Source organism: Limulus polyphemus, unplaced genomic scaffold, assembly GCF_000517525.1.
Source record: "Limulus polyphemus unplaced genomic scaffold, Limulus_polyphemus-2.1.2 Scaffold3412, whole genome shotgun sequence".
Classification (NCBI taxonomy): Eukaryota; Metazoa; Arthropoda; class Merostomata; order Xiphosura; family Limulidae; genus Limulus; species Limulus polyphemus.
This window is the reverse complement of record NW_013669022.1, coordinates 1-23,656: the sequence shown is the minus strand read 5'-3', so window position 1 is coordinate 23,656 and position 23,656 is coordinate 1. Positions and strand designations below refer to the sequence as shown.

Sequence of the window (23,656 nt, the reverse complement as noted above, 5' to 3'; positions counted from 1 at the left end):
TATATATATATATATACTGCTACAGAAGTTAACATTTTCTTAAACTGCAAATGTATTTCCAACAGATACCTCTCCTCACAAAGCTTTCTCAACTTATATTGCCCTCTATTGGTGCAAATTTTCGCTTGCCACAATCCTTGATACTCCCACTTATTTGTGCATATTGATATACAAATGACTATGCAGCAACCCTCCACCAACAGAAGTGTGACACTACCCCTATATAATCTTGTAGCTGTTAACCACTTCCAAGATTGGTCAGGTCACACACCACACTGGAAGTGGGGAGGATGGGTGGGAAATATGAGCGGAGGTATGTATCTATCAGAGATACATTTTCAGTTTAAGAACATGTTAGCTTTCCATATGATATCATACCTCTCCTCACAAAAACCTTGAATCCCAGTGGAGGTTCTGTGAGTAAATGATCCCCATTTAGGAAGCACCTAAAAGAAAGCCATGGGGTGTTAGAAGGAACTAATAACAACACACCCATGGAAGACCACACCACTTTTGAGCTAGGTATATTCTTCACCCATTTGTAATTTGTCGCTAAAGGGGCAGAAATAACGGAAGAACCCCAAGAAAAGTTACAGAAATAATGAGACCCCAGATGTAGAGTGGCTAGGGCATGAAAGACCTTAAAGAGGAATTCGACCTCAACCAACACCTGGCAATGTACATCAGTTCTACTTTTCACCTCAAAAACAGGTACAAGTAGGGAAGAGGAATTGCCATACCAAGAACCTGCCTCTGTAGGCACACTCCTACAATAAAACCAACATCTGGCAGATGGTAGGAAGTTGGAGGGGCCAGATGGATGTATACATATAGTCCAAATCGTGGCAGCACTGGGAATTTTTCATCCAGTTCATGGTAGGAAGAGGGTAACCAATCTTGCACCTGCAGGAATTCATGTGTCTCATCCAGCTACAGCCAATACCATATCCATTGAGATCCAACATCCAGTGAACAGTAGGAAAATGAAAAGCTCTAGTCCAAAACCTGGCAGCATTGGGAATTTATCTTCCAGTCCATAGTACGAGAAGGATAACCATCCAAAAATATGTGAGAACTTATGCAGCTGGTCTGGCTCCAACCAACTCCCAATCCTCACCAACTAAAATCTGGTGGACAGTAGGAAGGAGGGTGCCTCAGCAAGAGGAGCAAACTGCAATATATGGTGGAGTGCTACATCCAATACCTGGTATTATCTGGAATTGTACATCAGGTCTGTGGTAGGAAGGGCATCATGCCATCTACACCAGCAGAATGCAACTGCCCTACTCTCTACTGAGTGGTATTGTGCACACTCAGGAGGACAGGCTTCCATGGTCCTCCACCCCAACAGCTAGGAATTAGTAACTGGCAAGGACTTCCATAATCCACTAAAAGAAGGAGGGGAAAAGTGCATTGGAGAGCCCGCAGGACCACAGAATCAGATATCCTACTTTGAAAAGCAGAGTGATCACATTGACAGAGTTGATCAACCAACACCTTGCGACATTTGGTATTGTACATCAGGTCCGTGGTAGGAAAATTCTCAAATGCTACAGATCATCAGAAATGGGTAATAATCTCTGTCTGCTTTACTCATATTAGTCCATGAGTGTATGGTCTAGGATGAATATAATTATGAAGCAAACGACCACAAGGTATACCTATGAGAACTCGGGCAGAACACGCCATTTCAACAGTGGACATAATATGAACTGTATATGTGCTATGACATTATATTTTGAAATCATATAAAACATGTTGACATAGTCGATCATCCAACAGCTGGTGGCATATGGAATTGTGCAGTAGGAAGAAACTCAACTTCACAGTCATCTAGCATGGTATATGATCACAGGTCATACAGAGTGAATTTAAGATTAAGTATACCTGTTCAGGCAACACTCACCATAGAGCAGGATCCAAATATGCAATAAAGGCCCTTGAAAAGAAAATGAATGGAGCACTTATCACCCACAGATAAACAGATACAGAACTGATGATGTCCCCAAAGGGAAGATGAAAATATGCAGCAAGGAACATGGTAAGATGACGAATCTGAAGGGAAGAAAATGCCAGGTGAATTAACCTGCAAATTCAACCCATAAGAGTGATGGGAAAAAGGTCACAGGAACCAAGGAAGGGAGCAGTATGTGTCACATACCATCGGAGAGCCCTGACTGGGCAAAGGAAGTGGGCAGCATTGGAATGGTCATAAAGGTGTGAAATGGAGGGAATAGAAAAAGGTGCAAAGGTAGGAGTACCCTCTCAAGTAGCTGAAGTCCTGGGCATAAAGGAACTATCAGGAAAGAATAAGAACATATAAACTAAGAAAATAAAAATGCAGAGAACATCATTCATGAACACATCAGAATAACAATGTTTGCATGCCAACATGAACAGAAACAGGGGCTTCAAGGAAAGGTGATATAACAAACACAAAAGTTCTAATGAAGGTGTTAATCAAGAAGGGAAGCAAGGTGGAGAGGAGGGGACAAACAGAAGGAACAAAAGAATGTGAATAAGACTGGTGACCGGATAACACAAGCAAAATTGGAAACTGAAACATGGCAGATAAAGCTGCCCTATAGCCCGCAACAAAGGAAAACAAAAGGCCCTGTACAAAAAAGCCAAGGTAAAAAGGACGGTATGTGAGGAATTGTAGAATGGGAAGGACGATAACCCCTGAGGATAGACCAACAGCAGTATGTGTACCATTTACATTGGTAAAAGACCATGGAGGAAGGACTAATAGGACAGGAAACAAAGGAAGCTACGTACTAAAGTCCAGCTCTTCAGGCAAGGGACCAGACAAGCCATGTGTTAAGATGAATTGCAGGTACAAACAGATGATGCAAGCCATAGCATGGTTGATGGAGGAATTTTGGAGATAAAGGAAGAAATAAGAGGAGGTGATACCAAAAACTGGTACTGCAGTGGTAACCACATGCGAGTCAGCCAATACGGAGCCACCAACAGAACACTACATGGAGTGATCTGAAGTATGGCACAGACATGGTGGAAAGATACAAATAGGAGGACATGCATATAGGTACCAACCCAACCAATCCTGACTGAGAGCATTGACTTCTGTTGCCAGAGGATGATGAACAGGAGATCAAAATCGAGTAAGTGGTGGATTGAGAATAGTGGCAAAAGCATCCAAATCTGAGACACCCCACAAGCACACAAAACCCAAAAAATGTGAGGATCCAAAGACCACTGTGCAGGAATAATCTTGTCAGGACAGGATAACCAGTCTGTTACCTGATTCAGGGCACCTGAATTATGACATGCTAACAAAATGATGTGATGGCAGTGGGCCCAACACTGTAGACCGAGTTCCCCTTGCCCAGTGATGTACAAGACTATTGGAGAAATGTCAGAGTGGACCAACCCCAAAGAGCCCACAGGAAGTGAAGGAAGGCCCATTGAACAGCAATAATTTCCAAGAGATTGACATGAAGAGGGAATTGGAAAGAAACCATTGCCCTGAAACCTCTTGAATGTTGCGTATCCCCCCAACCAGAAAGTGAAACATCCATAAGAGGTGACATTCTGAACGCCCACGGTATTATTGTTCTTATCCAACCACCAATCGAAGTCAGTCTGTAAGGGAGGGTAAGGGTAACAGGGGCATATATTGGATCCCGAACAAGGCTCCAGTGGTCTATCAAAACCCACTGATGATGATGCATGATAGTGCAACCAGGAGGAATGAAGGCTTTGAGAGAAGTCCATGTTCCCAAATGAGAGAGAACCTCTTGCATAGTCGGAGAGATGCAACATAACCCCAAAATCAAACAAAAAATTATGTGGGTGTGAGAAAAGATCTCCACTTCTACAAGGCAATCCACCAAGACAGTGTTCTGGTGAAGAAACTGAGGATCTAGGAATGAGTCATCTTGTGAGGAGGCAAGAAGCAACTGGATGTCCATATAATGGTGGAAACGAAGGCTCTGTAATGAATCAGGCAGGCAAAAAAACAGGATCCCGAGGAGGAGGGAAGGAAACAGGAATTTGAGACAACAGGGAAGATGAATGGAAGAGGACTAGACTTACTGAAAACAACTTTCAGAACCCATGGATTGACCACCAAGAACCTCCCAACATGAGCAATTTGAAGGAGTCTGGCCCCGGCCAGCCCTGACCCGAGAAGGGTGGTCAGAATAACACAAATATGGGGAGAGATACCAAATTATTTGGGTCTGATCCCCACTAAGGGAGAAGAGACACCATATACAAATACTACCCAAAACGACTCTCATGAACTCCAACACAAAATAATGACCCAAAGGCTTATCCCTGAGAAAGGTAGGGATGGAATATAGGAATGGAAAATAAGGACAGAACATAAGATACTTGGATAATCCAATCAATTAAAGAAGAAAGAGGGCTGAGCAAGTCCCCAGAAATGACACATGACTGAGAAGCATATTCAGGTGGGGGAAAAAAGACTGTCCAAATACAAAACTTCCTGATCACTGAAAACTATGATAGGGCAATCATCAGTTTGTTCTGATTGTTGCATGAAATTGGTCAATTCCTGATGGATCATAGCTGTCATTTCATGGGCTGAAAATTGTGTTTCCGACCTTTGGATGTGGTCAATAATTCCACTGCTGCAGTAACAGACTTTGTAGTCGTGTCACCTGAAACTGCGAGTGCTGAAGTTATGAAATTGAAAGACGAGAGAAGATAAATAAAATAATTCGTAACACTCCTCAAAAGAAAATGAAAACAGTAAATAACAATGCAATAAAAGCAGAAAAATTTAGAAAGTAAAAGTTTATGGATAAATTAATCAAACTGCAAGTGAAAACATTTCTATTCAATAAGAAGGGGTTAACAGCTGCAAGATTAGAGAGGGCACTAGTTATGATAGGGGTAGTGTCATACTCCTATTGGTGGAGGGTTGCTGCAGAATTATTTGCGTGCTAGTATGCAGAAATAATAGGAGTATCAAGGCTAGTAGCGAGTGAAAATTTGCACCAATATAGGGCAGTATAAGTCAAGAAAGCTTTTTGTGAGTAGAGGTAAGATATCGTATAGAAAAATAAAGTTCCATCTTGCAAAGAAATGTCCATGTTCAGGTGTTCTACAAGTCAAGCTTATGTAAAAAAAAGATGGTGTTCAATCTTACAAAATAACATCCATATGAAATTATACTCCTAAATATAACTCTAAATTTGCTTGGTTAAAGAACAACTGAATATAAATTTCTTTAAGTTTTCGGAATAGTTTATTTCTATACAAGATTTATTTTATTTTTATAATAATAATATTAACTTCCAATCAAAGCAAGCTATGTACTTAGAGAAAAGCTAAAAATCAACCTGGCAATCAGCTTAGCTGACTAAATATACTTTTCTTACAATTTCTACTTATAAAGATTAAATAGCATTATTTCATTAGTGAAGTACTTTCACTGTTAATAACACTTTTGGCCTTAAAAATATCTCATGATGTTCAGGCAGCTTAGAAGAGTTAGTTTAGTACTAAATACATATACCAAACTAACAATACATAAAAATCTTTATAATAAAAGCATAATCATAAAAAAATAAAACTAGAAAGCAATGACATTTGATATATTAAATAGTTTCACCATTACTGTTAATGAAGTAACAATAAATTATACTAGTATTGTAATAAGAATTTGATTTTTCAAGTTTATTGTCTTCTGATTTTATTGTTCTTCGAGTAGATTTGAATTATTTTAGTATTACCAAACAGTAGAAGCAGAATAACTTGGAAATTCTTAGTACATATGAAGTTCAAGCTATTTTATGAGTTTATATTTCAATTTTATTAACTAGCACAGGTGAAATTATAGCTCCCATTGTATTTTTAGATAGGGTCAGGTTATTTCAAATCTAATGTGTTTGATGTTATTTTATAAAAGGTTTGTTTATTCATGCAATTTACAGCTTTGCACCAGAATATTCATGCACCTTAAAGCTTTACAATTAAATATTCATACACCTTATATTGTTTCACATGAATACTCATGAATCTTACAACTTTATACTCGAATGTTCATACATCTTACAGATTTATGCCTAGATATTCATGCACCTTAAAGTTTTACAATTAAATATTCATACACCTTACATTGTTTCACCTGAATACTCATGAATCTTACAGCTTTATACTCAAACGTTGATACATCTTACAGATTTATGCCTAGATATTCATGTACCTTAAAGCTTTACAATTAAATATTCATACACCTTATATTCTTTCACATGAATACTCATGAATCTTACAACTTTATACTCAAACGTTCATACATCTTACAGATTTATGCCTAGGAAACAATATAAGGTGTATGAATATTTAATTGTAAAGCTTTAAGGTGCATGAATATGAAATGAATACTCATGAATCTTACAACTTTATACTCAAACGTTCATACATCTTACAGATTTATGCCTAGATATTCATGCACCTTAAAGCTTTACAACTGGATATTCATGCATCTTACATAATTATAATTTTTTTCTTCTTAAATTTGGCCATGGTTTTGGAAAGGTTGTTACAGCAACTCCAGAAACATGTGCAATCATTACTCTGGCAACTGAAGCAAACAATAGCACAGGACTAGTTCAATTACTAGATTTTTTCTTATGCCAGACTAAAGTGAGAGAGGTTTCTGATCGGAATATAAAACATCACATAAAACTCTGTGAAATAAATATGTAAGTTTAGTACATAAACACATCTTTACCATATTACATGCAATCATATTATGGACAGTTTTTCATTTATCATGTTATGATCAAACTACTTAGTTGTCTTTTCTATAAGTACATATAAAAAAAAACTAGGCATACCTTACCTTGATGAATTGTTATATTAAGTACTTTACTTTTGCAAAAGACAACTTACTGTATTATGTTAATATAAATGCTAACCTTACTTTATATAACAGAGCTATAGCATTAAACCTAAGCTAGATACTCACCGTGTCCTCCAAATACAAAACTATATGTCAGCAGGTTGCTTTTAGTAACAAAGAACCCACTCTGTTCAGCACAAAATATATCATAAACATAAGTGATGAATCTAAGTATAAACTCATAGAACAAGATTGAAATGATGTCATTTGGTTATACTCAAAGATTTTTCTTTATCCAATTTTTTTCTTGATAATATACTTAAAAAAACGGTTCAAAAACATTCTAATGTTATCAACATTTTAGCCAGGTGCACTCCATTATGAAAAGATTGGATATTAAAAATGACTTTCTGGTTGGCTGGAAACCAATAGAGGATAGAACTGTGAGAGGCACGTATTTCAAGTAAAGAGATTTAATTAATTGTAAGAAATGGCCTACTTCCTTATTGGTGGAGGTCTCGCACGATATAAAAACAAAATGTAATCAAAGTTGTGCTAAAAAACAGAAGAGAAAACACAGAACAGAAATTCTGTTGTGCATTACTGTCCATTATTTAAATATATTGGTTTGAAAATGAAAACAAGTATATGGGAAGTGAAATAATTAGAAAATGGGTAGTACCAATTTTGTGGTACTGTTAGTTTGATATAATAAAGATGTTCTTTTTATACAGATCATCAATTTCCTGTTTGTCCCACTTAAACATTATAAAGTAATTGCACAAGAGACTGAAGTAATACATGTTACCTCTAATGTACAAACTAGTTGAATACTTGTCCTACAACAAATGTTAACTGAACCAACAAGCTGAAAATGTGTTTCGAAGATAAAGAACAACAAAATTATATTAAATCTTTTGGTGCCAGTTAGAAGTCCCTGGATAAGAATATTAAAATATCACTGCAAGATGAGGTTTCAGAGTATTGAAGATCAAAAAGATGTTTCTGTGTTTCTAAAAAATACAAATCTTTAAATAAATAAAATGAACAGAATATTTTTTTTGGCTGATTTTGTAACAATGTTTTCTCTTAAAGGTTGTAAGAACTTTAGATACAGTTACTCATCAATGTAGTTGAAAAAGATTCTCAATTGGAATGTGTTAAGTGCCCCAGTAAGAGGATTAATATCACACCGGTATTACTCTTTTGATTGGTGTTAGATTCGCCCAAGTAAGAGGATTAATACCACACCAGTATTACTCTTTTGATTGATGTTAGATTCGCCCAAGTAAGAGGATTAATACCACACCAGTATTACTCTTTTGATTGGTGTTAGATTCGCCCAAGTAAGAGGATTAATATCACACCAGTATTACTCTTTTGATTGGTGTTAGATTCGCCCAAGTAAGAGGATTAATATCACACCAGCATTACTCTTTTGATTGGTGTTAGATTCGCCCAAGTAAGAAGATTAATATCACACCAGTATTACTCTTTTGATTGGTGTTAGATTTTTAGAAAATAGAAGCTAATCAAAATTACACAAATCAAGTAACAATGTTTGACAAAAGTAGATTGAACATGGCTGTTTGGATTTGGTCAATGTTAAGTGGTAACAAAAACAAAGAAACAATACCCTGCATGACATCAAACATAACATTAATTTTCATTAACTTACTATTGGATCATTCTGTCTTGTATATTGATTATAGCCCAGAAAGACAGAATGGTAGTTTGAATTGATAAAGTGCCTTACTCGCAAGTGCTTGTGGGTTAACTCTTTAGCACAGTTCGTAGACCATGAGCTTAGCAAATAAAAGGTCTTGTGTTTAATCATGCTTTTGGGACATGTGCAAAAATGGATAACCACAATAGCAGAAGAATATGTGACAAACCTAATACAAAATATTCTTTTAAAAATATATACATAGTTTCCTGAAAACACGCAAAGCTTTCTTTAAGTTATTAGTGTATTCTTGTTTTAAAAAATTACAAATTAATTGGCAATTTTCTTCTCAGAGTTGGTAAATAAGTCTTTTTTTTTACATTTAATCATAATTTTATTTATCCATATCTATCTTTCATAACTTTATATTGGTTTCCAGCCTAACAGGAAGTATTATCTTCACTTTCTCACTCTTCCATCTTTTTCCCAATGTTATTTATTTCATTGAAAATAATTTTAAAAGATTTATCCAATTTTTATTTTTGCATAATTACTTACCATTTTTTTTATCACACGAATAAGTTGTATAAAGTTAAGATCATATAATTACACGGTACCATTTATCTTTCAATGTTAGTTTGAAATTTTCTTTAAACAAGAAGAAGTTATTGTAGAGTTAGTAAGAAGAAACCAACCACCAATCCCGATAAAATTCTCTGTCTGCAAATCTCAAAACTTCAGCAATGGCATTCAGACAAGAATGGAAGAACCAGTAGAAGAAGATCAACCAAATAAAATGATTAGGAACCTGAAAATAGTTGTCATAAAACAGAGTCATACTTTGTTACAGAATATTCTGATTTCAATCTTCTCAGCATTCCATCATTTCACACTCAACACTACAGTATGTACAGATTATTAAATGCAAAAGATGCTCTTACAGATAATAAAGTTGAAAAAAAAAAAAAAAGCTTGAAAACATGTCTCGAAATTACAGATCATGCTATTCCAAGCACAGGCTCAAAAGTGTTAGGCACAAAGACTATGCACAATTTAATATGTAATGTGTGTGTGTGTGTCACGAGATATAAGGATTAATTACAATATTAATTATACACAAAAATATGAAAAACTAAATTGTTACAATAATATTAGTGTTCAGTAAACACAACAATATTAAAATTATTGTTACAATAAGATTAGTGTTCATTAAACATAAAAAAAAAAAGGATTTTAGTTACAATTAGACCAGCATTTTAGACTTGATAACGAGGAACCCACTTTGAGACTAATAATGCTTGGAGTTGGTTTGAATGGGTAATGAAGAAAAACTTTAATATAAGTTTAACATAACAGCAAATGTACAACGTTTCAGCAAGGTTTTGTCACCATCAGGTACAAGTAGTTTACACTGACACAGATATATATATATTTATATACAGTATGAAACGGTGTATATAGATATCTTCATTACCCATTCAAGCCATCTCTAAGCATTATTAGCATTTTAAACGTTTAACAAAAGATGAAAACAATACAGAATAGGGGAATGTTAGAAAGGAATACATCTGTCTTAATAGTTCTGGACTTGTGGAATGAAAAGTATACAATGCTCTATCTGAGAAAGGATAATTTTACTACTTCTTCATAAATAAAAGCAAACAGACAGTGTTATAGATTAATAAAAGAGACAGTAATGTATTTATATTATCATGCATGTTCATAAAGAACACTAATTATAATGGTAAATTTTTATTCTTAAATAAAACCTTAACACATTAAAAATTCTAATAAACAATGCATGTTACTAAATACAAATCTCTTAAAAACTCTACAAACGAAAACTGCAGATAATATCATCTTTTATGCCAAAATTGATTACCAGAATAACCCAGAGAATATTTTAGGAATGAATATAATGTTTTTGTAAAAAAAGCTTTGAATTTAGAATAAAAATTGAAAGAGAAGAATCCCCATACCAAATAGTTACAAGTAAATGGTCATGCTAGAAAGATGTTGCTCTATAATGTGATTTATTAAACAATGTTTCAAACCTAAGTTTTTATTTGTGTGTCTTCCAAATGATGGAGGACCAAACTGGAATAAATGTGGAGTAACTGACATACAGCTAATTTGGGTAGAATCAACTTTAGAACTCTGGCTGCTTGCAGGAAGAAGTAGATTAATGGCAGTGTCTGAACATCAAATTATAAACTGAAGTATATAACAAACTTGAAAAAATTCATTGAGGTTTAATATTTTAGTTACAAAAATATTCTTAACTTCAATATATCTTGCATATTCAATAATAAGCCAAGTTCGAAGTTCGTCTCCAGCCATTATTAATAAGCCAAGTGTAATTTTAAGACTTACAAAAACATTATACATGTATTTTTATACTGGTTTTAAACTTCATTATAATGAGTTTGCTGTTAAGTCAAAGCAGCAAACCAGGCTATCAATGCTGTGCCCACCATGAGTATTGAAACCCAATTTTTAGTGTTATAAGCCCTCAGACTTACAGCAGAGCCACTGGAGGTATTATAATGAGAATTACATGTACGTAAACAAATATGAATTTCCAATTAGTTCATATATTTAATTCTTTAGGTTCCAAGTCTGTCAAAAGTGATATTTTTTTGTCTTAGGTATTTTACATTTTTATTTTTAAATTAATATTTTAAAGTTTAATGAAACTATATCTTTCTACTCCTTCTGTATTTAAAGATTGAAAAATATAAATGTTCAGAAATATTATACTGTATTCAATTAAGCAGTAACAACAACCAAAGAACTTACAGAAAGTTTGAGCAGTCTTTCCAACATCAAAGAATAATTCATTTCCTGTTAAAAGAATTTTATTGATACATGTGATTTTTTAATACACAAAATTTTACATACACGAAATAACTTCATAATTTTAATATTTTTGTCATCACATTTTGTAATAATAAACTTTTTCTTACTTCCAAGTATATGTTTTTCAAGATTACCATATTTTCAGATTGTTTGCAAAAGTAGTTTCTTAGTAAGTAACTAACATTGAAACAGAATTCACCAATTAAACAAATAAAGGACTTTACATAGGGATGAGTACATTTTATTGAAACAATTCTGAATACAAATCAGCAGTCACGTGATAATCACAGCTGATATAAAGTCATGGTGGAATGCTATGTATCAGAACTACATTTTTACATTATTTGGTGTTTTGTAGTTAGGTTATGCCACCAAAATTGATTGCTTTCAGGAAGGATATGTAACAGCCCTTTTGAATATAAGATGTTCATACACTCAGTTCATAAAGATGTACTTAAATTGGGCATTTAGAATTTTAAAAACAAAGATATCCCATACTTAATGGCATTATAATAAAAAGTAATATTGATCAACTTGGGGCATCAGAACCATTCAGAAAAAAGACCTGCAACTAGTCATACCCCAACAGTGGGAAACAAAGTGTGGTGTCATGTGATAGATGAGAATCCACAAAGGTCAGTGGCAAAAGCCGTCCATATGCCTCAGACATCAGTACACAATACAATCAAAATGGATTTTAGTCTGGAAAAATGACACAAGTCAGGCATACACAGGTTGCTTTCACGACATACAGAAGAAAGGCAAACCAACTGTAGAAAAACGTATGAACAGAACCTAAATAGTAAAAATGGCAGCATGTGGTGATACTTGACAATGGGTATGTGTATGTAATTTGATAACTGTAATAAATCTTTTGTCATTTTCTACAGGTTAATGGGTGAAAAACATTTCCAAAAGTGGAACACAGCATGTTGTGAAGTTTTTTTAGTGAATTTTGCTTAATATCAGACCAATGTTCTGGACCCTTTGTTCTACACAGAAATACTGGCTTTGTACCAAAAGAAGGCCAACAGAATATGGGTTCACCAAGATATGAATTCCAATAATACCACCTTTAATAACCATACACCTCAAGAAGCTGGAGAATGAAATGGGCATTCCTGCTATTCTATATGAAGAAATTGTTAAAGTTGCTCATGGGAAACCTATAGACTTATGTACAATTGCACTGTTGAAACCAGAATTGGGAAACAGTCATTCTCATATACTAGATGGATTATGGTTATATTGCAGGGAAAAAGTGTATGCTTTGAACATGACTTTCTTTTACAATAGGAACTGTGACCTAGTCAAGATAAACAGTCATCAGACAGAGCATGACCACATGTTAAGTTATGGACTGTAACAAGTAGTAAGACTCCAAACTATTTTAACATAACACACAACAGAAGACAGAATATGTTTGAAGAATAACTTTTAAAAATGGTTTTAAATACTCAATAAGACAAAAAGTAAGAAATAATGAGAAAACTCAAGATGATATAACAATCAAGAAAGAAAAGACTTTAACAATTTTCTGTCTGTTAATGTTGTTTTTGCAAAGACACACAACCACTAGTTTAAAACTTGGTCAGGAATAATTAAAATCTATTGTAACAGAGTAATGTTGTAAATATGTACATAAAAGTCTACGAAAAAAAAATCACTTAGCTTTTGAATTCAATAAAAAGGATGAAAAACTCAGCTTAATGTGTATATGTACATTCCCTTATGAAGCATAACCTGCATTGTTCATGTTCACACAAACACATTACATTATGACAGATAATTACACTGTAGTAGGCCTAACTAAACATCTATATATAAAAGTTCCAGAACTAGTTCTGTTAGTATATTTGATCACAATGTATTGAAGAAATCTGTATAAATAACTGTGATGTTTGATCAAACAGTATACGCAAGTTGCACAATGCACTTACAATCTATAAAGTATTCCATTTTTTGTAATTTAAAGGTTTTGTAGTAACAACTTAAGTCTTTTTCAAGTACAATCAGTTTTTATCTTGTCACACCCTATATTGCTAAAAGGTTAACAAAAACAAGTTTAGTTTACAAAATACACAAATAATTTGCTAGCCAGCTCAAAAACTTTCATTAATTTGATACAATTCTTGTCTTTCCTTCTTAATCAGTTGATAAAGCATTGTACAAATCACTGTGTTTAAAAAAATACAGGCACAATGAAAGGAAACTGTTGTGAATATTCCTGATAAACTTAATAACAACTCATACCTTAAGAGGTTTGAAAGAATTGTTAATTGTTGGTACCATCCACTGTTGAACAAGGCCTAGTATTAACTGAATCAGGAAAAGCTAATGCAAAGGAAGAAAAAAAAAACTGAGATAATTTGTAAAAACAGTTGTTAACAAATATAATTATCTTCATGCAAACTTTTATTAAGAGTTTGTGGAAAACAAGAACAATACTTTATTACTGGCAGTCACAGCTAAGTTGAAAATTAACAATTTAATCAATCATATCTTGTTACGAAAACCAACAAGTTTTCTTCAGTATTGAAAAGTTGAAAAATAATGATCACTGGTTTAAAATAAAACTATAATTGGTTAATTCTGCAAGTTTTTATTTTTTTAATCATGTTACAAACTTGTCTGACCAGCTTGGCAAAATCATTGGACAAATATAGAATTCTAGTCTACTGAGCAAGTGAAATTTTTTTATGATAGATAAAAAAAAGATTATAAATTGTAATTAATCTAGTTTTGGCTTGAATCTAATACTGATGTCAAGATGCTGATAAAAAAAAAAAATAATCTTGATTATATTCTTATTGCCTTTTAAATGGTGTTTGTAGCTCTTCCAGCAACCAATTAAAATACTCATACTTAGACACCTATAAATATTTTCTTAATCCTAAACAGGGGGTAGTTTTGTGTTCAAGAGTATTTCCACTTTTAAGAACACTGTAAAAATGGGGCACATGAATGATACAAATGAAAATGACACAAAAAAGAAAAAAAAATCTGAAAATGACAAAGAGTACTAAATTCACAAAAACAAGAAATTCAGTCTAACTTTCTAACAGATTTCTCTGACTCCAACTTAATGCTAATTTAGGTAATTCACCTGGTAACACTGCTGTCTGTAAAAGATGTCAATTGTTCTCACACTTGGCAGATTGTACCTCAGACTTATTTACTGGAAAAATTGTATAGCATTAACTACTCATGAAGAACCTCCTTCCTATTAAAGCATACCATGAAATATAGTTTTCTCAAGTCGAAGTATTTGAAGTCTGGCTATATAAAAATAATTAATACTGCCTCTACAGACCATTTTCAGACTTTCAGTTTTTGTGTGATATCCAAATAAAAATTAGGATGAATCTCAGAAGTGAAAACATAGGCAGGGATACTTCTACTAATTTTATCAAAGCAATATCCACCATCTTATTAAATGAAGCTAATAAACATAAAATTTATAAGGTTCATTTTGATCATGTCTGATTCAAGCACAGACTCTTCAGCTAAAGATTTGGAAGGTATTTTAAGAAGGTTTGTTCTTTAAAAAAACTTCAGAACCAGTTGTAATTTTTGTTTGATTTGAGAAAGTTTCAATTCAGAAGGTGTGCTTTCGGCAATTAGGTCAAGCATTTTAAAATGTGAAATTGATGACATGAATTAATGCAAGCCCAAGTTAACTGGTGTTAATATGGATGGTGCAGCTGTTAACGCAAGTGCCAAAAATGGTGTTGCCCAAAAGATCCATGAAGCAGTAGAAAACAAAGTTCTTGTTACCCACTGTGTTGCTCATAAACTGAAGTTGGGAATTCTGGATGCCAAGGAGGTGTGATACATAAAAAAACTTTGAGAACACATTTGCAAACATTTGCTAAATGTATTCTTTCAGTCCTAAAAGAAATGAATTTAAACATTTGGTTCTTGATGGAAAATGATGCACACCTATTAAAGCTTTCTGGTGGGGTTTCACCAAAATATGGTGCACTGCAGGCAATATGTAAGGATCTGAATACCACAGTACTTCACGTGCACTACAGGCAGTGTGAAATGATCTTAATACAAGTAGTACACGTACACTACAGGCAGTGTGCAATGATCTTAATACAAGTAGCACACGTGCACTACAGGCAGTGTGCAATGATCTTAATACAAGTAGTACACGTACACTACAGGCAGTGTGCAATGATCTTAATACAAGCAGCACACGTGCACTACAGGCAGTGTGCAATGATCTTAATACAAGTAGCACACGTGAAAAACCTTTTAATTTTCACCATTCTACAGCAAGCACTATGAAAATCCTAACTTGCTTGATATAAAATTCAAGATAAAGAGTCATTACCCTTCAAGGATGACCATAATATCCAAACTTTGAAGTGTTTAATTGGTTTCATGCTCACTTCTTTATTCAAATGACTAGTTTACACATATTTTTGTGAATACTTATTCTATTTGTTTACCATATAACTAGGAAATGAGACCTGTTTACAGAAACTTCTGTAAAAACTATCAAAACAAAAGAAGTAAAATCAAACTTGGAAATATTTTTACAATTCTGATGAGTAATTGTTAAGCAATAACGAAACATTACCATGTGTTTAGAATATATAACATTTGCCCAGAAAGACATGTAAGCCAAAAACATTGGTAGTTTTTTTGAAGGTTCTTCACCATGCTTAATAGATGTTCATGACAGATGCTGCTTCACCATGCTTAATAGATGTTCATGACAGATGCTGCTTCACCATGCTTAATAGATGTTCATGACAAATGCTGCTTCATCATGTCTTCTGTCTACATCTCTGTGATCATGAGTAACAAATAGTAATTTTAAAAATGGGCACACCATTTACCATTGCTGTACTTACAAGTTACATTAACTATCAAATAGCAATGTATCATTAGAAAGGGGAGTATGTACTTGATCCCCCTTAGCTTCGTATTAATAGAGAATGGAACCACCTATGACAATAATTATATCCTCAACTCTGTTGCTAACACTTGTAACAAATAAGTGTGTATATAACTGTTGAAACAGGATACAAGTTTTCTAAAACAGCAACTCCAAGTGCAGTGAAACATTATTATCTACCCCATCAGGTGGGATTTCAAAAGAATCCAGAATGGTTAAACCAGATCCAGGCTAGAGCTATGGTTTACCCAAGATAGATTCTGGATGTTATCTCAAACCATTGCAGGAGTAGTGTTTAGCATAGAGTACTTCATTATCATGCTGAAAGAGAGGATTCTTCTCCAAAGATGTTGTTCATCAGGGAAAACAGTACAGAATTTCACATATTACAAGATATGCTCCCTTATCTACCAGTAGTGGACAACATCCAAAATAAAATAGGTTAAAACTTCAACCATGCCACCATAACCCTTTATGAATCTCAGATTAACATCATATCCTGATACACATTCAACGAAGGCAAGCAATAAGCACAACAATTTATTACTTTACATGAAGATGTTCTATTGCTCTTGACCCAAGTTCAGTACTCAGGGCACCATAAGAACTAATACCTTGTATTCGTGTGTGTGCTTAGTGGCTAATGATCCAGCAGCTTGAAGTTCCTTATACAAAGTTGTGAACCCATAAAGTTCTGGATGAGGGACTTAATATCAGATGTACTCGGAAACACATTCCAAATTTTACATTAAATGAAGAGTTCCCATAATCCATATGTGTACAGTCAATGGCCTTCCATCTTCTAAGAAGATGACCCACAGTAAGATTAGTTAGGATGAAAGGTCTCAGGTACTCATACCACTTAAACTGTATTCAGCTGACATTCCTTACTGCAAGCTCCTTTCTCCGTAGAATCCTGACTCCAAGTAAGTGTCTGAGGAAACTGTTGACCTTTACAAATATTCAGCAGTACATCATTGATTTCACATGCCAGATGAAATGGAACAGGTTAGAGGCATACTATCACAAAACCTTCTTGATAACACATATCATATCTTATTTCTGTTTCTCTTTTGTAAAAAAATAAATAATGGCCTTATACCATTTAAAAAAAAAATTCATATTATTTTGAAGAATCAGAATTAATTATTAGGACATACTCTACAACGAAAAAGGAAAATGAGAACCTACCATTTCTATAATTCTCTTCAGCAAAAAGCGCTTCCTAATTCGGGCTGACCGAGGAAAGTTTAACTCATAACAAAGAGTTGGAGCAAAGATGAAATAATACAAATCTGAAAAAATAGATAATTTTTACATGGTAAAAATTGGGGAAAATGTAAGTTGACTATCCTTGTACTAACTATATAGTTTCTTACAAACCGATTTTTATGTTATAGAAATAAATCTTTTGCACACACTTATGAAATATTAAGTTCCATGTTTTTTTTTTGGTTCTTTAAAAACGTTCTGCATCTCAAATGAATTAATATTTATAACTTTAATCAATTTTCACACATTTCACTTTTAATAGCAATCTAAAGTTGAGAGAGAGAGAAGAATTTGAAGCTTCTCTTTATATCATTATTAATTGACATATTCTTCAAATATTTCTGTTTTTTTTACCACTGCTCCAAAGAAAACTTTTTAGTTGATTAACCAAACTGATGTTATATCACGAATGAAAGCTCTAATAATATACAGTGGTTGAAATAAATAAATCTCACATTTATATTCAGTCACTTTGATTGAACATAAATAAATAAAAAAAAAATTAGAAGCTGAATCATTTACTTTCTAGTTGAATAGATTACAAAAGAATAAATAAATAAATAACAAACAACGTTAACATTTATACACAATTAAAAACATTTCTAAAATGTAGACTCTTTAAACAATTCAAACTAATGTGCTAATTATCAGTCATATAACTGATGTGCTAATTATCAGTCATATTTAAATCTCTGATCAGAATTTTTTGGCTCTTCTTACACATGCTGCCTGGCATGGCCAGATGGTTAAGGCACTTGACCTGCAAGCTGCGTGTCGCAGGTTCAAATTCCCATCCCACCAAACATGATCGCCCTTTCAGCCGTGGGGATGTTATAATGTGATGGTCAATCTCACTATTCATTGGTAAAAGAGTAGCCTAAGAGTTGGCAGTGGGCGGTGATGACTACCTGCCTTCCCTCTAGTCTTTCACTACTTAAATAGGGATGGTTAGCACAGATAGCCCTCATGTAGCTATGCATGAACTTCCAAACAAACCAAAAACTTTTTACACATAACTCTTATGCCAAAATTAAGTTTCTTAATTTTTTTTTCATTATATATTTCAGCAATGGATGACACTTCATGTAGCAGGTAAAACTAATTTTTTCTATATTTTCTACACATATTTACAACCAAATTTTGTGCTATAGGAATATTTAATTTTAATATGTAGGAGCTGATGAATAATTTACAAATACTTCCTTTTCCTTCTTTGATGAAACAGTTGAAAACAAAATATCAACATTATCTGCATTGAACTAAATTCAAATATATTAATACTAAATGGGCATTTAGTTAATCCATTAAAGGGAATGTCAATAAGGTATGTTTATCCTATTTTCTGTACCATTTTCATTTGTGTGTCCAGTGGGGTTTACTGTAGCATGTGACATCTCTCAGAAGTAATACTTTGAATTATGCTTTTCAGCTAAAATACAATTAATAAATTAGATAAAAAAAAAACATTCAAGAAACGATCAGACAGAAAAGAAGTGAGAAAAAAAGCACTAACCATAGACGGATCTGGTTACAATGGGTAATAAGAATTGTCCAAAGATCTACTTACTCAAAACAGGTGGCACTTAAAGAACCATGGAGCTGTAATAGCCTGTGGACAGTTAATCCATCCAAATAGGGATGATGTCCAGGGACGAAAGGTCAATCATAATAATAAAAGTTTTGAGATGGCTTGAATGGGTAAAATCAGAATAATAACTCCACACACTACCAGTGATGGAATATTACAATGGGTCACATCTCAAGTCTGACAGTGTCTAAAGGACCATGGGGTTGTAATGTCCTGTGAACAGCTAATGAATCTAAATAGAGATGATGTACAGAGACGAATGGTCAATCAGAATAATAACTTTAGACATTGAAACTGGTAGAATAATGCAATGAGTCACATCCTGAGGAAGACCTTAACCATATGCAAGGGGAATAGGATGATGATACTCTTTGGAATAGTCAAGGAGCACATTAATAATTTTGAATGTGGAACTTATTTAAAAATACAAAATCCAGCCTCAAAAATTGGAATTTCCAGGTATTAACAATCATTAATGGTGTGAATAAAGTTCCTTGTGGATATTATTGCATGAGCAGCATCTACAGGGTTGAACATATGAAATTAAAACAATTTTGAATATGCAAATCAGAAAGCTACGTGACAACCATAGTTGACACAAAGTTGAGATGGAATGGAAGGTATCAAACTACATTTAGATAATAAATGGCATTCTGTAAGTGGTGTGATGCCATCAAAAATAGGTTATTTTTTGGAATGGTATGTAACAGCCCTTTCCAATACAAGATATTCATAAAGGTGTGTTCAGGTCTGGGATTTAAAATTTTGAAGATTGAAATATATTTTGTTTTTAGTGGCACTGACTGAAAAACAAAGGAATATGGATCAATTTAGGAAACCAAGACCATCCAGAAAGTGACATGCAACAAGTCATGCCACAGCTGTGGTCAACAGTGTGGCATTTTGTAACAGCTGAAAAACCAATGGACAAAATAATCAGTGGCAAAAAGTCATCCCCAGGCAACAGTAAAAAATATAATTTAGAAGGGGTTTCCACCTGGAAAAACACACCAACAGGGTATGGGTAAATCAATATTAGGCTTCCAGTCATGTCTCTCATTCAACTGTCCCATATCTCAAGCAGCTGGTGAAGGAAACATGTATTAATATTTTTCCATACAAAGATGTATCAATCAAGTGTCCAGATGCAGTGCCTATAGATTTCTGTGTGATTTGACTGTACAAATGGGCACAGATAAACTGCCTCTTTGTACATTAGTTGGATTATGAAAAGCATCAAGAAGCATTAGTATGCTTTGGATATGACAAGCTTAGAATGGAGCCTTTTGAAATGGAAATTAAGCTGTAGAGTTATTGTCATGATGCACAGTTGTTAGTTAGAGCATAACAGAAGGGAAAAAAAGAAAACCATGAGGCTTTTGGCCCTGTCAGTGCAATTTGCTGTAGGAGGTGTAATTGTGTGGGGATCATTGTTATGTTGGGGTTTGTGTCCTTTGATTTTGTTAGAAGAGTATATAATATCAAGAGTGTACTTGTTGCATATCATGTCCACCCTACAATGTTGCATTCTCACCCTGATACACAAGAGTTTTTTTCCAAGACAATATTCCAGCAACCCACCATAATCATGTTGCTGAAACAGATATAACAGAGTATGACAGTGACTTCAGTCATCTTCCTTGGTCAGCAAAATCCCAGTATCTCAACCCAACTAAACATTATGGGACTGGCTTAAGTATTGTATAAGATATTATAATCAATTGTAGACCATAATCCTTAGAAAATCAGTGATAATCAAACAAGACATTTTATGAAATTTCATGGAATCTGAACAGCTTTGAGATCAGGTATTACACGGAAAAAAGTGGACAAACCTAAAATCAGATGTATTCCTAACCTGGTAGGAACATTATTTGTTGTTGGCTTATGTAAAACTTTAGTAGGTTTTATTGATAAGTTGAGAGTAATGATGGTGGATAAACATTTGTTTTTTTTTTACAATGACTAAGAGAATATTATTATGTTATTGAGCATTTGTAAAAATAAAAATAAAAAAGATGTTAGATACAGAAATGTAGGTATCATTCATTCTCTTGTCAAAAGTTATGTATTTAAATCAGCTAGTTACTTATTGTATTGCCCGGCATGGCCAGGTGGTTAGGGCGCTCGACTCTGAGGGTCGCGGGTTCGAATCCCCGTCACAACAAACATGCTTGCCCTTTCAGCCGTGGGGTTATAATGTGATGGTCAATCCCACTATTCATTGGTAAAAGAATAGCCCAAGAGTTGGCGGTGGGTGGTGATGACTACCTGCCTTCCTTCTAGTCTTACACTGCTAAATTAGGGATGGCTAGCGCAGATAGCCCTCGTGTAGCTTTGTGCAAAATTCAAAACAAACAAACTTATTGTATTTATGGAATATAGAAGTAAAAAATATATGTATAATACTATAAGCAGAATGATAAAGAAACACTGTTGTTTGAAATAAGTTGTACACATACTTGAAAAACAAAATATAATATTGTTGGATCACACAAGATATACTGTCCGTAGCTTAAGCTTGCACTTTGCTGGTAGAAAACAGTTAAATCAGCAATACAGACACCCTTTTGATTGGGTGTTAACTCCTTTCTTATGGTGACCTTTTTCTGCACATGTCACAATATTTTACTTAGTTACTCTTAAAATTTAATTAAGCTATTTTGTGATCAATGTTTGTCAATGAAATCAGCATTAAAATTTACATTATAGTTCCAAGTTTTATATTATCTAAGTTTTGATTCCTTTATTTCAAAAGAAACCTTAAAGAGGTTTCATTCTATTATGATCCACAAGTTCACAAAACATTAAATTTGTGTCTTTGCAGTTTGAACAGTTGACGATAACAGCTACAGTTAGAAATGTCATAGAAAAAGTAAAAAAGAATATATAAACTTTTAATTTAAATTAAAAAGAACTTTGATATTTACCTGGAGGTTCTGGGAGTTATCCAAATGAAATTTGAAACCTATAAACTCAAAAAAGTAATTTTTATACTCGTGTTGTTTTGTTGGTTATGAGAGAGGCTACTTGGGTACATTTCCATCATCTTAGTGTTAATAGAAGTGAAAATAGGTGTAAGAGGAAGTTTGCAAGTGTAGTATTCTAGCAATTTTTAATTTAGATTTGGACAGTGATCTCTAATCTGAGACTTTATGGCCTCAGAGTTTTAAAAGTTTTTTTACCCAACTCTTAGAAAACCATTGGAAATCAAAAGAAAATATTCCTCTTTTAATACAAGATGGGAGTCAACTCCATTAACTTTATATTGGTTTTATTTCTCTTAATTTTAAATTAATTTATTTGGTTTTAATTAAAAAAAACAAACAAAAAAAAACAACAACAACAACAACACTAGTGTATACATACACTGTAAATAACTTTCAGGTTTAGTTTTATTTATTTGTAATTCTGCTGTATCCAACCGTGATTTATTGGGTTAGGTTACACGTAATTCTGCTGTATCAAACCGTGGTTTATTGGGTTAGTTTACATGTAATTCTGCTGTATCCAATCATGGTTTATTGGGTTAGTTTATGTTTAATATTGCTGTATCCAATCACGGTTTATTGGGTTAGTTTAGATGTAATTCTGCTGTATCCAATCACGGTTTATTGGGTTAGTTTAGATGTGATTCTGCTGTATCAAACCGTGGTTTATTGGGTTAGTTTAGATGTGATTCTGCTGTATCCAATCACGGTTTATTGGGTTAGTTTAGATGTGATTCTGCTGTATCCAATCACGGTTTATTGGGTTAGTTTAGATGTAATTCTGCTGTATCAAACCGTGGTTTATTGGGTTAGTTTACATGTAATTCTGCTGTATCCAATCATGGTTTATTGGGTTAGTTTAGATGTAATTCTGCTGTATCCAATCATGGTTTATTGGGTTAGTTTAAACATAATTCTGCTGTATCCAATCATGGTTTATTGGGTTAGTTTACATGTAATTCTACTGTATCCAATCATGGTTTATTGGGTTAGTTTAGATGTAATTCTGCTGTATCCAATCATGGTTTATTGGGTTAGTTTAGATGTAATTCTGCTGTATCCAATCATGGTTTATTGGGTTAGTTTACACGTAATTCTGCTGTATCCAATCATGGTTTATTGGGTTAGTTTAGATGTAATTCTGCTGTATCCAATCATGGTTTATTGGGTTAGTTTAGATGTAATTCTGCTGTATCCAATCATGGTTTATTGGGTTAGTTTAAACATAATTCTGCTGTATCCAATCATGGTTTATTGGGTTAGTTTACACGTAATTCTGCTGTATCCAATCATGGTTTATTGGGTTAGTTTAGATGTAATTCTGCTGTATCCAATCATGGTTTATTGGGTTAGTTTAGATGTAATTCTGCTGTATCCAATCATGGTTTATTGGGTTAGTTTACACGTAATTCTGCTGTATCCAATCATGGTTTATTGGGTTAGTTTAGATGTAATTCTGCTGTATCCAATCATGGTTTATTGGGTTAGTTTAGATGTAATTCTGCTGTATCCAATCATGGTTTATTGGTTT

At 33.7% G+C, this 23,656-nt stretch overlaps 1 protein-coding gene across 1 annotated transcript in view; it reads right to left on the bottom strand.

Annotated features, from left to right (window-relative positions):
* LOC106469304 (diacylglycerol O-acyltransferase 1-like) overlaps positions 1 to 17,571 on the bottom strand; it is a 35,324-nt gene extending 17,753 nt beyond the window's left edge. The window contains exons 1-4 of the mRNA XM_022397783.1: positions 17,467 to 17,571; positions 13,617 to 13,697; positions 11,304 to 11,348; positions 9,200 to 9,312 (exon numbers count right to left, since the gene is read on the bottom strand). Of these exons, the coding sequence (XP_022253491.1) occupies positions 9,200 to 9,312; positions 11,304 to 11,348; positions 13,617 to 13,697; positions 17,467 to 17,469 (242 nt within the window). The 5' untranslated portion in view covers positions 17,470 to 17,571. The remainder of the gene's footprint in view (positions 1 to 9,199; positions 9,313 to 11,303; positions 11,349 to 13,616; positions 13,698 to 17,466) is intronic.
* Positions 17,572 to 23,656: the final 6,085 nt, after the last annotated feature.